The sequence below is a fragment of the Petaurus breviceps genome, unplaced genomic scaffold, assembly GCF_028583685.1.
Source record: "Petaurus breviceps papuanus isolate PSGF00001 unplaced genomic scaffold, PetGlider_PUasm1.0 66, whole genome shotgun sequence".
Lineage (NCBI taxonomy): Eukaryota > Metazoa > Chordata > Mammalia > Diprotodontia > Petauridae > Petaurus > Petaurus breviceps.
In genome coordinates, this window is record NW_027186442.1 from 121291 (window position 1) to 136795 (window position 15505).

The 15505-nt window shown below is 39.2% G+C and overlaps 1 protein-coding gene across 1 annotated transcript in view; it reads left to right on the plus strand.

The window, feature by feature from the left end:
* Window positions 1-6979, plus strand: part of LOC138173869 (adenylate kinase 7-like) — a gene marked incomplete at its 5' end in the record, with an annotated part of 127433 nt that extends 120454 nt beyond the window's left edge. Inside the window, 2 exons of the mRNA XM_069103943.1 lie at window positions 5048-5206; window positions 6037-6979. Coding sequence (XP_068960044.1) covers window positions 5048-5206; window positions 6037-6075 — 198 coding nt within the window. The remainder of the gene's footprint in view (window positions 1-5047; window positions 5207-6036) is intronic.
* Between the last annotated feature and the right edge of the window lie 8526 nt (window positions 6980-15505).

Here is a 15505-nt window from a genome sequence, read left to right on the forward strand (position 1 = left end):
TATCTTTTTTTTTTTACTCCCATGCATCATTTACCATCTCTTACCAGGAATAAGACTGAAAAGGGCTAGATGGAGCTTTTAACTTTTGCTCTACTTACCCAGAGGTAATAATGTCACTCTTCTCCATATGCTTAATTCCTAGGTGCAGGTTTTAGAAGTATGGTGAGGCACTATATCCTGAGTCCTGTCCTCGCTACTTGATCTTATCAGCTCAGCTCAGTGATCTACACTTTCAACCTTTGTGTAGATGACTCCCAGTCAAATATATGGATATAGGTATGGGGATATATTCACACATGTTCATATATGTATGTAAATGTGTGTGAGCATAAATATCTGTATAGGTATAGATGTATAGATACACATGCAGATACAGGTAACCCTATTCACTGTTCTGAATGCCATCCCTGTATTGCTAGCTACCTTATATGTCTCCAGTTGGTGTCCCTTAAGCATATCAAAGTTTGTATGTCCAAAACAGAGCTTATTATGCAGTCCGCCAAATCTTTCCCTCTTCCTGACTTCCTTATTTCTGTTGAAGGCACCTCCATCCTTCCAGCCATTTGGATTTAAAACTGTAGACCCTTTCCTTTTCCTCAGCTAATCAGTTGTCAAGTATTATTATTTCTACCTGCACATCTCTCACATGTAACAACCCCTCCTCATTCACACAGCCATTACTTTGGTTCAGGTCCTGATCATCTCATTTCATCTAGACATTACTTGCAGCCACCTAATTGGTCTCAAAAGTGATATTCCTATAGCATAGATCTCACTATGTCACTCCTTCTGTCTTACCTCCAGGATTGAATACTCCCTTTGGCATCTAAAGCCTTTCACAGCCAAGCTCCAGCCTCCCTTTCCAGGCTTATTGTCCCTCTTCACACAGACTGCATTTTGTCCAGAGTGGCCTGCTTGTTGTTCATTAGTACACAGTGTTCCATGTTATATCTCCATGCCTTTGCAGAGGCATGTTCATCCAGGTCTGGAGCACACTACCTCCTATCCTGTTTGGGTTTTGTCTTTAGCCAGGCCCTGGCATAGGGTCTGTCACACTGTAGGTATTTAATAAATGCTTTTTGAATGTATGAAGGGTCATGTGACCCTCAGCATAATGCTTTGACTCTCAGATTCAGTTTCCTTTTCTATGAAGTGGAGATAATAATACTTAAATTACCTACTTCACAAGGCCGTTTTGAAGGAAATGCTTCATAAGTCTTCAGAGATGTTGAGGTAGTGAGGCCTGTGCCAGGCATTAGAGTCAAATAGCTCATATTTCTATGAAGCTTTACAGTTTATGAAAATCCCCTGCCCTATACAGTTTCTTTCTGGAGACATGTCATACACATATGAAAAATAAATGCATTGTTTCTAGAGTCAGAAGACCTAGGTCCAAATTCTGTCTCTGATACTTATGACCTTTATGACCCTCACTGGGTCTTAGTTTCCTCCCCTATAAAATAAGTTGGGATTGGACTAGGTGACCTCTGAAGTATGTTTCAGCTCTAAACTATGATCTTATGGTTTAAATACTGAATGTAATTGAAGTAGGAGTTTGCAGAAAAAAAACACAAGATCATTATCAGTTAGAGCTACATGCTAGAGGTGAACCTTGAAATGTGGATAGTTATTTGGATAGTCAGAGAGGAATAATAATAAATATAATAGTGAACACTTTTATAGTGCTTTAAGATTTTTAAAGTACTTTACATAGGTTTTCTCATTTGATCCTCATAGCACCCCTCTGAGTTAGGTGATAGAGATATTATTATCCCTACTTTACAAATGAGAAAAAAATGAGACTCAGAGAAGTTAGATAAAGTACCCCAAGGTCCCTATTAATATGTGCCATAGTCAGAATTCAAACCCAGGTCTCTCTTAATGCCAAGTCTACTCCTTTTTCCAGTATGCTATGCTACCTTTAAGAAAGTAGAAAATATTTCAGGTGAGGGGGAATAGTATGAACAAAGACCAGGAGTTGGAATTTGGCTTAATGTGACAGGCCAGCTGGGAAACCATCTTAATTAGAGGAGAAGATATGGAGATCAGCAGCAGCTGTGGCCATTTCCAGATTTTTCAACACATAGATGCAAAGGACAAAGTGAGAGGTCAGTGCAGTCTGGACTTTGGGACCCAGTAAGTGGTAGTGCCTCGGCTTTTGCCTTCCTGGGGTGAGAAGCCACTGAGACACCAGCATGGCCAGCCAGCCAGTGCTACATGGCAGCTTCAGCTCCTGGCCTGCAGACTGTAGGGGGACCAAGCAACCAGTCTGAGGAGTAATCACTCTTTCTTTAACCTGCTTGGATCTGGATTGCAGTCTAGGGTGGAGGTCCTGGGGTGTGTGTCCAGCTTGCCAGAGCCTGTGGAGGCCTCAGAGAGGACACCCATCTAATACCTCTGGCAGCTGAGAAAACCCCAGCATTTGGGATGAAAGCTCCCCTGTCTGGTGGCAGAGTCCTACTGTGGCAAAAAGCCCAGGGGTCAAGTGACTGAGGGGTGACATGACTAGGCAAAGGAAATAAAGCAAACAGAAGATTCCAACATTAGACTCTTATTTGGGGGACAAAAAGGAGCAAAGCATGGAACAGGAGGAAGACTCTGTCAGAACTCCTGCACCAAAAGCTTCAAAGGAAAATACAAGCTGGTTACAGGCCATAGAGGACCTTAAGAAGCACATAAGAGAAGTGGAGGAAAAATTGGGAAGAGAAATGAGAACGATGCAAGAAAATTATGAAATGAGAGTCAACAGCCTGACTGAGAAAAACCACACCTTAGAGGAGAAGATATGTGTGGAAAAATAGTGGGAAATAATGCTGGAGAGTTAGGCTTAGAGTCAATTTATGGAAAGCCTTAAAAGTCAAGCAGAAAACTTTGAGAGGTACATGATAAAGAATCATTTTGGGAAGGAGATTTTGGTTCTGTAATCAAAGTATATTGATGCCTATGTGCTGTATAATTTCTCCCTCAGGAACTTTTTTTAGGCAGGACAAAGATAAATGCTTAAAGAAGATGGACTTTCAGAAATAGCCTTCACTCTATTGTTCTCTACAACACTTTAGTTCAGTTCCATTGACATTTTTATACTTTGGGTTTACATTTTTAAAGTATCCCTTACCAATGAGGCTTTTAAAAATTCTCACCACATTTTGTCCCCTCAAGCTGGTAACCTCCCACACCAAATTACCTAGTATTTATTTGTATTAATTTACTTATAGATGTATGATGTTTCTTATAGATGTAAATGTATCTTCTCTAATAGAATATACTCTCCCTAAAGGCAGGGGCTTTTCCATTTTTGTCTTTATATCCCCATGATGGGGTGTTTGGGTGCCTGTGCTTGAACCCCAGTTCCAAAATCACATCTCTCCCTGGCTTCAAAACACTGACTCTGGAATATTCTCTCTAGCAAAACAGGACATTGTGTCTTAGCAAAACACTTATCTCTCTTTCTAATAGAGTAGCCAGCTGCACCTATAGAATTTATTAGTTTGAACAAGCTGTATACTGGCTGAACTGGCTGTGTAATGGGTTGTAAAGATAATTACTACTCACTGACCACATGTATCCTGGACTTAGACATATGTATACTCTCTTAAGTTTATCTTGTCTAACAAGACATTGAAGGGGGAAGCCTGGGTATTTCCCAGTCAGCCTGGATCACTAGTTGACTTAGTGACATTTTAGGCCTAAAACCACACCTCCATGTAGCCCCCACTTGGGCTATTTCCCAGTGAACTCTGGGTAAAATACCTACTAAGTAGATACTAAAAGTGCATGTTCCTTTAAGAATTGACCACTCCCTAATCCTGCCCTGAATCACCTAGTTAGTATATTTGGCACATGTTTTACTATAGTTTATCCTATATAAACTTTACCTATACCCCTCTAAAGTTGCAGGTTTCCTAAGAACTCTTGCCTGCTGAAAAGCCTAACAATAAACGCTTGCCACCTTGACTTGAAGAAAGCTTGAGTCCAAGAATTCATTCCACACGGCCCTGACCCTGACAGGGACCTTCAGTCATGGGGTTCCTGGACTTCGTCCAACCCTCATCACTCACAGGTCTACCAGTACCTGACACATAGTAGGAACTCAATAAATACTTTCTTATTTATAGGTTATAGCTGGGTTTTGAACTGCTCCACAGGTTTAGTAGCATATTATGAAGTATTAACTGGATACACTGACTATAGTCTTTGAACCAAAAATTGGCGCATGTAGTCTGACAAAAGATATGTCATTATTATAAACTCAAATCAGCTTTGAAGTGTGTATTGTCCCAGAAAATCTGGGATACATGATCATTGTAACTGTGACCTGGTATAAAATTGGGATGAAATAGCTGCTTTGTATGATAGCAGTGGTAAATGGAGGGAAAGTAGTGAAGCATCAGCTGTGACAATTAGCATTACTCTTAAAGGCTTCTAAGCAGGATGGGGCCATCTACACAAGGTAGATCATTTATATTGTTCACTGCAGAAGATACTAGCAGACATTTACATAATGCATTAAAGGTTACTGATCCTCACTGTCACCCTGTGAGGTATGTGCTGTGATAATCCTCTTTTTATAGATGAGGAAACTGAGGCCAAGAGATAAGTGCTTTGTACAAGGTCACAAAGATAATAAGTAACCAAGCCAGGTTTTGAAACTAGGTCATCTGATTCCAGGTACAATGTTATTTTCTTCTCTACCACATGGCTAGTAAATGTTTTAAGGGCAGATTTGACTTCAAATCCAGTGTTCTGTTCATTATGTCATGCTGCCTTGGAACAGGAAGGGAAGAAGGAAATGCTGCTCCCAAGAAAAGATATAAACCACCTTCTCTCTCTGCTCCCCTCCAATTCTCCCCTCCACCCCCGTGTATGTGTGTGTGTGTGTGTGTTGGTTCACAACCTGAACCATATGCCTTAGTCTCCTACAACCTCCAAGGTCTAAAACATTAATTTGTTCATATCAATTTGTTAATATCAAATTAAAATAATTTGATCAAATATCATTGATATTTGATACTTCATTGAGTTTTTTTCTCAAATATTCTGTTTGCAGAATAAACGGCTAGAGGAAGTAAAAAGAGAAGAAAGAGAATTACTTGAGGCACAATCTGTTCCACTTAGAAACTATTTAATGACAAATGTGATGCCAACACTCATGAGAGGCCTGAATGAATGTTGTAAGGTCAGACCAGATGATCCTGTCGATTTTCTGGTAAGAAAACAGTTAACTTAAAAAAAAAATTATGCCATCTTGAAAATAGATGTTAGAAAATGGGGAGGGGGATGCCCGCCTCCTCTCAACCTCCAGGAGATCAGTATTGTGAGTGCATGTGAAAGGGAGGGACCGTTCCTCCCCCTCCTCCCCAGCCTCAGCCCTAACCTGACCTGCTCACACTACACTCTCTCCCCAGCCTCCTCCTAAAACTGGAAGCAGTAGGGAGACTTGGCAGCCAGGGGGACCCCTCTATCTGGAGGCATTAGATGGGACTGAAGCACGTGGGCACCCCCTCCCCGATTTCCCCCAGCCTTGAATTCCTCCCCTCCAATTAGTGTTGGAGCCCTGATCTGCCTCCTCCCCCTACAGTGACTGTCCCTGGTGATCCCTCTTCTGACCTCTGTAATAAATGACATTTCTGACGGGAAAAAAAAAAAAAAAGAAAATGGATCCCTGAGTTCAGTGATGTAGGTACCCTTTCCATTATTGGGTCTCTAAAACCCATTCACTTTGTCAGTTTTTGTGATGGACACGTCCTTCATGTCCGTCAATATACATGCCTTCCCTTAAATCCTCCATTTAGCATGTAGTTCACACACTGAAGGTATCTCAATTGAAAACAAAGAACCTAAATTAATTAATATGGAGAAATGTTTGTTATCATTTGGTTTAGAGCCTCAAATATATTGACAACTTATACAAAACCTTAATTTTGTCATAATATATTTAATAATTTTGTCATAAAATTCCTAACCATTAATTGTACAAAAACATATCTAATAAGAAACGTTTTGAAAATGACTGCTTTCTTTTTATTTCAATTATAGGCAGAGTATCTCTTCAAGAACAACCCTGAAATGGATTGAAATGGAAAATATCTCATGTTTTTAAAGAACTAGAAAGAAATTTAACATAGTAATCTGAAAAATAGCTTTGAAAATATTTTTTTTTGTATTGGGGCAAATAGTTTTATTTCCCTGCAAACAAATGTTCTATTTATTTAGTAAAACCATTATTCTAAGCCACATGGTAATGAGTGACTTTTTCTTTGCTCTGGATCTGTAATTTCATCAGTATAGGGAACTCCTCATGAGGAAATATCCTCCACCAATGCAGATCAACAGCTGTTCTCCATTGTATAGTATTAGAGTTGCCTGGGGAACTGGAATATTAAGTGAGATGTTAAAAAAAAAAACCACTTGGGAATAAAAAAAAAAAAGTGAGATGTTAACTTATATAACCAGTTTGTATCAGAAGTAACACATAAACCCAGGTCTTCCCAACCTCAAGGCCAGCTCTCTATATGACTCTGTCTCCATAAATAATCAATACATACAAAGCAGAATTTGGAAGGGATATAGACAAGCTAGCTATAGGTAGCTCACATAGCAAAATAGATATCTCACAACTTGTTAGTTTTGTTCTTAGATTATCACTAAATATTTTCTATATCACTGATTACAGATAGTATTTATTTACAATATGAGGAAAAATCAAACTGGTTTTAACTTGGGTAGGTGAACTGATGAGTTTCTCTATTTGGGTTTTTTAATGACCAAAGTACCAGTGGCATTAAATGTATATTTTAAAATAATGACTAATACTTTTAACTCATAATAAATCAAATGTAATTAATCTTCACTAGTAAATTTTTTTATACTATAGTAAATACAGGATAAGAATTCTAACATATATACATGAAATAATTGTAAACTTCTCAGGGGAAATATGTAATGGTATATATGATTTGAATAAAACACTTATAATAAATGGAAATTTGTTTCATGTGTAATGGGGGTTGTACCTCATAGAGCATGTGTGGACATGGGCTTACCAGAAGAGTTTGCTTTTGTTTCTCAGACCATTTCTGGGGAAGTATATGCTTATGAAGGATTTATTCCTTAGGGGTAACACAATAAACCTTGGGTAGACCCTTGGTTTCTCCCCTATAATGGCTAAAGAGGGAGGAGGCTGCATGAAAGCTGCATCAGAACTTCATAAAGGGAGATTCTAGAACACAAATCAAACCAAACTTTTAAGTGAGAAAAAGGTTCTAATCCTGTTCTTTAGAGGTCAGGTTTTCCAAGAACTGAGCCTGGTCCATATAAATGGGTACAAAGCTGAGAGGATCACTTTACAGAGTGGGAGATGGAAAGCTCCCTACTCTCTTTGAACCTAATTGTAGTTCTTATTGTCATACCCGGGGAACTTATCTGGAATCTGAAAATCCAAGTTTTATAAACTCCATCACTTAATTCTTTTGGGGAGCCCCTTATGTGTTCCAGGCTCATTTGAATATGCTTTCTTTTTGAGTTAGCTCCTTTTGTCCTAATGTAGGATGAGAATTGGAACTCAATGTGGATTGCCCCATGCATTGGCTGAAGCACATGGGGAAACATCAGATGCCATTTGCTGCAGGAACCCAGAAGAATTTTTAAGAGGGATAACTTCCAGTTCACTCCAGTCACTAATCCCTATAGAAAGATCCCAAGTATTCTATTCTGGTAATGTTCCCCTCTGAGGGGGGAAGGTGAATATTTCCTTTTTTAAAAAACTTTTTCACTTGTTAATTATTTTAGTTTAATTTTCTTTTCTACCTTGTCAAATTTGCTTGTTGCATTTGGGGGTAATTGTGATCTTCAAGCCCATTAGCTCTATGACTCAGGTGCCCCACCTGTAAAATGAGGAGGCTGGCCTTGATGACTTTTCCAGCTCTAATCCATGATCCTGTTATAATTCAGTGAAAGCTGTGGAAGGCTTGGGCCCTCCATAAATACTGTAAATTTTGTATTGTTTAAGGACTGAACTGTACTTTTGGTGATTCTTTAGTGCAAGACAAGGTGGGGGAAAGGGTGAGGGCACTTGAAAGGACAATTTGGCTTGGGCTTCCCTAGGGCCCCAGAGAATTTTCCATATGTAGAGAGAGACAGGAACAGTTGCACTGCAATCCATTTACTGGGGATATTAAATAGTTTATGGGGGAAAAACTATAGTAAGGGTTAAATCCTATAACATAGAAAAAGAATGGGCCTCTAGGGGTCATCCCATGAAGTATATGCTAAGATTTCCCTGGAAACTTGCAGGGACTCCACAGATATATACAACTAAAAATTAAAGATTTGGAGCTTTGAGATAATGAAATAATGTCCTTATTAGCTACTAAGCACAAGAGCCAATTATAGAACTGCTGATATGCTTGATAAATGATAGATTAGGGGAAAAATTGGTTCAAAAAGTGTTAGATCAAATTAATATATACATTCATTTCAGATTATAGAATTAACTGTATATTTGCATATTATGTATGTAGGAGAGAATTTATAGTCTACTCTGTACAATAATCCAAAGCCTACTACTATAGAAATTAATTTACCAGTTGTTAAACCAAAATATGAACATTAGCATTATGAACAATGAAATAAGTATAAAATAATATTGAGAACAAGTTGCTAATTTTTATTTCATGAGCTCCAATTTATTTTTTAACACATACCTTTAAAATTTTGAACTAAACATGCAAGAGCATTTCCACATACACATCAGAAAGCGAAAAGAATATTGCATATGAAAATTGAATCTTCATTTCATATTGTTTTTTCAAAGTACCATTTATAATGTCACATGTTACTTTCAAAACCTTCCTGATTATCTGTGCTTCCTTCTGAACTTTCTTTTGGTTTCCTCTGTTCATTTTTTAGAATGTTTCTGTGGTTCTCTTTTTTGGTATCAATATTGCCAATCCTGCTTCTCTAACAAATTTAAGCATTGTTAAGCAAAATGAAACCACTTAATGGCTATATCCAAACAAGCATATTTCTTTCTGTAGTTTGACTGTGTACATGAGCTCCAATTTAGAATATCATAATAAGTTAACACTGGTGCTTTCTGAAAAAAACCGTTGATTGTGGGTAGTTTTCTATATTGGTTGAAAAAAATGTTTTCAGATTTAGGGTCAACGTCTAACTCCAAACTGAAATCTTGAAGAATCCTATCAGATGAGCACATGATATCTATCTCCAAATTTTTGTCCCAGGGAAAAAGGATTAGATTTATTCTATTTAGCCCCATAAGATAGAACCAAGACCAATGGATGGTAGTTGGAGAAAGACAGATTCCTGCTCAATGAAAAGAATTTCCCAATACAGCGATCTAAAAACTCAGTGGAATATTTCATAGGGGTGCTGAGTTCTCTGTCACACACACACACACACACACACACAATATTTAAATAGGAGACCTTTGACAAGGTTTTTCTTTTTCTTTTTTCTTTCAATGGAGAAAATTTATTTTAGTGAGTCTCTGGTTTGGTTGTTTCCATTCTGAAGAATTCTCTGCTAAGGGATCCTGAGGGGTATTTTTTCCCCTGTAGGGGTAATTTTTATTAGGGGAGCATGTGAAGAAGTCTCTTCACAGATCATACTGTTTAAAAACTACTACTTCATCAAAACTCTTCCTCCTACCAAACTAACCTCATTTCCTTTTTTGATAGGATTGCTAAACTAGCATTTTGTGCATATAATGTCCTTAGATTTTAGCAAAAATATTTAAGAAAATACCTCATGCTATTCTTGTGGAAGATGGAAAGATATGCATTAAAGGATAAGACAGATGTATTCAGACCTGGTTGGATGGCCAAACTCAAGAGTCTTTGTTAATGGTTCATTGTCACAATAGCTAGAGGTCTCCAGGAATCTGTGCTCAATTCTTCATTATTTCATATTTTTCTCAGTGACTTGAATAAAAGGTATATATCAGGGGTGGGGGCCACATGTGGCCTGGAGGCTGCATGTTCCCCACCCCTGGCATAGATGATATGCTTATTTATAGACACAAAGTTGAAAAAGATAGCTAACAATGTGAGACAGTCATGATCTAAAACTTTCTTTACAAGCTAAAGTATGAAATGTAAAAGGGATATAAATTCTTGCATTGGGGTATAAAAGTTCAACTTCACAAGTATAAGATGGGATAATCAATAATTATTGATTATCAATAATTCTGAATCAATAGTTCTGGAAAAAGGTCTGGGGGTTTTGGTGTACTACCAGATCACTATGAGTCAGCAGTGTGATGTAGCAGCCAAAAAAGCGAATTTGAACTTGGGCTGCATTACACCTGTCACACTTCATCCAGAGTACTTTGTTCAGTTCTGAACACTATGGTTTATAATATTGATAGTGTCCAGAGGAGGGCAACCAGAATGGTGAGGGAAATTAAGTAATTTTCCAAGATATAAAATATGTGGAATAATTGTTTCCTCCCAAGTGGAGTCTATGACAAAGGAGGATTGATTGATGGAGCTGAGCAGAGAAGAATCAATGGGGCAAATGATAGCTATCTTCAAGTATTTGAAAAGCTTCTGCACTTTTGGGCAGTTAGATGGTATAGTGAATAATGCACTGAGTCTGGAGATAGGAAGTCCTGAGTTCAAATTTGGTCTCAGACATTTACTAGCTGTGTGACCCTGGGCAAGTCACTTAACTGCTTCAGTTTCCTCAGCTGCAAAATGGGGATGATAGTATATACCTCTCAGGGTTGTTGTGAGTATCAAATGAAGTATTTGTAAAGCTTGTAGCATATTAATAAATGCTTATTTCCCATGCAGAAGAAGGATAACACCTGTTTGGTTTAACCCCAGAGGGCAAAAACAATGGATGAAAGATGCAAAGCAACCAATTTAAGTTTGGTGTCAGGTGCAATTTCCTAAGGATTAGAGCTGTCCAAAAATAGATTGTCTTGTCTCGAGGTGGTGGGTTCCCTTTTCTTGGAGATCTACAAGCAGTAGCATCCCCAAAACCTACTGAAGATACTAGGCAGCAAGAAAACTTAGTACCCTCCTCCCTTTGCCTAGGCTGCTTGACTGCTCACAGGACTTGCTTGGATGAGTAAGAAGTCAACAACTCCATTTGTTCTCATAAGATAGAGAAGCAAAAGGCCTTACTGTCTGCCTTGCCTTTCCATCCTGTAAATCTACATGTACTGTCATACAATCTACTTATATAACCTAAGAACTTCAGGCTTTGCCATCTTCCCCATCACTGAACCCTTAGGACTTCTGGACCTTTCAGTGTGCTCTGAAGCTGAACTTTCTTCCATAAGGTGTTGCCTCTTTTTATTAATATAATTAGGGTGTGAGCTCCTAGAGAGCAGGGACCATTTTTCTTTTTTAATAAGTTTTTGTTGATATCTTTGGGGGTTTATGTTACTGTAGTTTCCCCCAAGTATCCTTCACCCATCCCTTCCTCAAGAGCCATCCTATAGAGCAAATATTTTTTTTTCTAAATACAAAAAAAAAGAAAAATCAGCCTAATTTATTAATACATCAAAAAAGTCTGAAATATGTACAATGTGCAACATTTGTGGACTTCCCATCTATGCAAAGGGGTGATTTGGGTATGTCTTCTCATAGCTTGTCTTGCTTTTTCTATTTGCATTCAGAGCACATAAATGCTTAATCATTTTTTCATTCATTTATTCATGTCACTCCACTTCAAGAAGCTTCAGTGACTCCCTACTGCCTCTTAAAAAATACAAATTCTTGTTAGATATTTCAAGTTTCTTACCATCTGGTTTGAATTATATATTTAGGCTGACACACTATTCTCCATCACACTTTCCATAATCCAGTCCAAATGACTTACTTCCTATTCTAGACAAGATAGATATTACGTCTCCTGAGTCTGCACCTGTGCACCAGCTGCCCCATGCCTGGAATGTTCTCTCTATCATCTTAACCTCTTAGAATACCTAGCTCCCTTTAAGATTTATTTCAAATGCTTCCTCCTACAGGAACCCCTTCTTAATCAACAAAGCTTATTTTATTATTATTTTATTAATTATTAAGCTCCCGCTGTTTGCCAGGCATTGTGCAAAGTCACTAGGGATACAAATACAAAGAATGAAACTGTCCTTACTCTGAAGGAGCTTCTTATGAGGCAACAAATACATTCATAATTATATACAGAATAAATTTTGAGTAATAAAAAGCAATACAAAGTCGTTAAAGAGTAGGTAGTTTGGGAGGCAGGACACTAGCAACTAGGGGATTAGGAAAGGCTCCCTACAGAAGGTGATTGAGCTGCATCTTAAAAGAAGGGAGAGATTTTATGAATCACAGATGAGGAGAGTATATATTCCAGGTATGGGGAATGGCCAAAGAAAATGCATAAAGACAGGAGATAGAGTGTCATGTGTGAAGAAAAAGAAACTCAGTTTGTCTGGTTCACAGAGTGCAAGACTCCTCCTCCTTCTCTGCCCCCTCTCCCCCATCCCCTAGTTGTACTCTTTTCCTCCCAAGTTATTTTGTATTTATCCAGTAGTTTCTGGGCCGCCTGGGTTGTGCAGAGAATAGAGCCATGGGCCTTTCTTCCTGTGTTCAAATCTGGCCACAGACACTAACTGTGTAACCCTGGGCAGGTAACTTAACCCTGTTTGCCTCAGTTTTCTCATCTATAAAATGAATTGGAGAAGGAAATGACAAACCACTCCACTCCAGTATCTTTGGCGAGAAAACCCTAAATGGGGTCATAAAGAGTAGGACACAGTTGAAAAAAAGACTGAACAAGTAGATAGTTTGTATTTGTTTATATATAATGGAAATAATCAGTCCTGTTTCCCCTCCTGCTGCAGGTAGGTAGCTACTTACTGTAGCTAGAGGAAATCCTATTTACAACATGCATGACCTATCCAGCTGACCATCCATCACTACGCCCTTCTGATGTTTATGGCTCAGGACAGAAGGATCTACACTTCAAGATAATGTAGTGATCCCTTTATTGTCCAAGAGCTGCCCACTAAATGGCAGAGATGACTTCTCTTAATCTTTTCTTCCCCTCTATAGAAATGGGGCATAAAAGTCTCTCTGGAACTTCCTGTGAAGGGAGAATGAAATTCCTCTCCCCACAGCCCTTGGCATTTATGCTGATTTTTTCCATATAGCAGCTTGAGCATGTGCTTGTCTAGGTAAGCCTGAATTAGAACTTTAAAGATCTGGCTACCTCATCTGCTTTGTGTTTTTTTGCATGAGAATTTATGATTGAAGAATGATTCAGTGCTTGTTATGTGGTAGGAGAGCCATCCAATAGCTACTGTAATATTTATGGGGGATAACCACTAACAGAAGGATGCACCCAAGGCAAATCTGACTTAGTTTAGACACTTCAGAGTCAAGGTAAAGGTGAAATGCATATTGGATAGTACAATTAAATGTGCTATATTTTAATGATTAATTTCCTGGGTGTAAGGGTTATGGGATTTAAAGATCTTCCATGCCCCATTGGACTTGCTGACGAAGCAGGAAAGGGAGGAGCAAGAGGAAGCGGAAGCCAAACTAGAGTTCCTGCGGTGGCTAGCAGTGGTGGCGATGACGGCGGCAGCAGCAGCAGAGGCAGCAGCAGTGCAAACCCCTTTTTGAGTCACCCAGAATTTCTGCTAAGGACTCCTGCTGAGGACTGCCAGGGGCCAGAGCTCCTGGGAGCGTGCTTCCTGGACGCTGGGTGGTTGCTGTGAGTGGGGAGAGGAGGACCTTTGCCTGAGGTAGCCTGTTCTGTTTTAAAGGCTTGAGAATGTGGGTGCTTTCTACTTTATCTACCTGTGCCAATTTCATAACTACTCTGATGGCTTTTACTTTCTGGTTTTGGGACTCAGTCTTTTGGTATTTTAATAAATTTTCTAGCTTATTCCCCCATATAGCAAGCCTGATATATTTTGTGATGGATAATTACATCAGCATATCTGTAATTTCCATAGGCATTGTGAATATTGCATTGCTGATACATTTGGTGATGAGGGTGGGATCAGAAAATGTCAGTCCTCTATTTGGAAGCAGTGGGGCTTTAGAGGGAGAAATAGCTATTCCAGGATGGGAGGATTTGCCTTATTCCTCTCTAGCCAGAGAATGGGCCAAAAGCACAGGGCCCTGTGAAAACTGGGAACCAAGGCTAAAAGAGGGAGAACCTGGAGATTTGGAAAGATGTTTGCAAGGAATACCCATAGAACCAGGCAAAGAACTGGCAGGAGTGTGCAGGAGAGGCTGGGTGCTGCTAACAAGTTATCACCTTATGTGTAAGAGTAGGGATAAGCTGCTGGAGGAGAGAGCTCGGATGGCTAGGGAGTCAGCTGGTTTGCCTGAGGATTCTTCTGTGTCACAGCATTCAGAAGAGCAAACTAGAGGGACTCCTGTGGTCCAGGACCAAGCTACTGTTCATGTAGCTAAAAGGAAGCAAAAAACTAGCAGAAGGAATGTGCATGCAGCTTTTGTACAAGCTGGGCAGAGTTGCCCTGACAGCTTCCAGGAGAATGTGTGTGAGGAGAATGGAGCAAGGTTAGATGAGGAATCTTCTAATGTAGAAGCTCTCCCCATACGAAGAAGAAGATAGGAGAACCACAGGGGCAAACCAGAGTTGAGGATTTCACTCAACAGGAGATCACCAATATATTGAGTAGATTCACCCAAAGAATGGGGGAGTCTTTAGTGTCTTGGATAGTAAGAATCACTGATGAAGGCGCAGGAGGAATAACACTGGACAGTGAGGACTACTTAAAATTCATAAGTATCAGAATCCTTTTGTACACCAAGCTTTTAGGGATCACCATATGCAAGGAGGTAACAACAAAACTAATCTGCTAGCTTTAGCTGCAGAGGGATGCAAAAAGCAATATCCTACTAAATCTATGTGGCCTAGGGGAGACAGACCCTGGTACTCACTTAGAGACTGTATGAGAAAGCTAAAGGATGAGGTAATGAAAACTGCTATCCTGATTGGAGATGCAAATGCATATTATGATACCCCCCTAGGAGTTCCTCATAGAAATATCATAGTGAAGACGGCTCCTCCTGCATATAAGCACCTAATTCTGACTCTATTAATTGGAGAAATAGGGCACCCTCTTTCAGAGGTGCTGGATAAGATTTCACAATTAAGCGATTTAGGGGAATGGAAAAAAGACAAATTGCCTCGAGAGAGAAGAGTAAACAGCCAGAGGATTCAGAGACAAAATAGATGAACAAGAAGGGAACTGTTTACTGCTCTATTAAGAGCAGGGGTGGACTTTAGAAGAATAGATGGTATTCCAACTGAAGAGCTGCATAAGCTGTACCAAGAAAAGGTACTTAGCATTAGAATGAACAGGGAAGCAGAAACCACTCCTGCAGGTATTTCTGAATCTGAATCTTTGTATCCAAGTTTGCCCCACCTTCAGGGGGCATAGGAGATAGGCCAAGCCCCAGCCCAGATAAAAGAAATATGCAGAAGAGATTGCAGACCCCATATTGGTTTAACAATATATTGGAAGAAT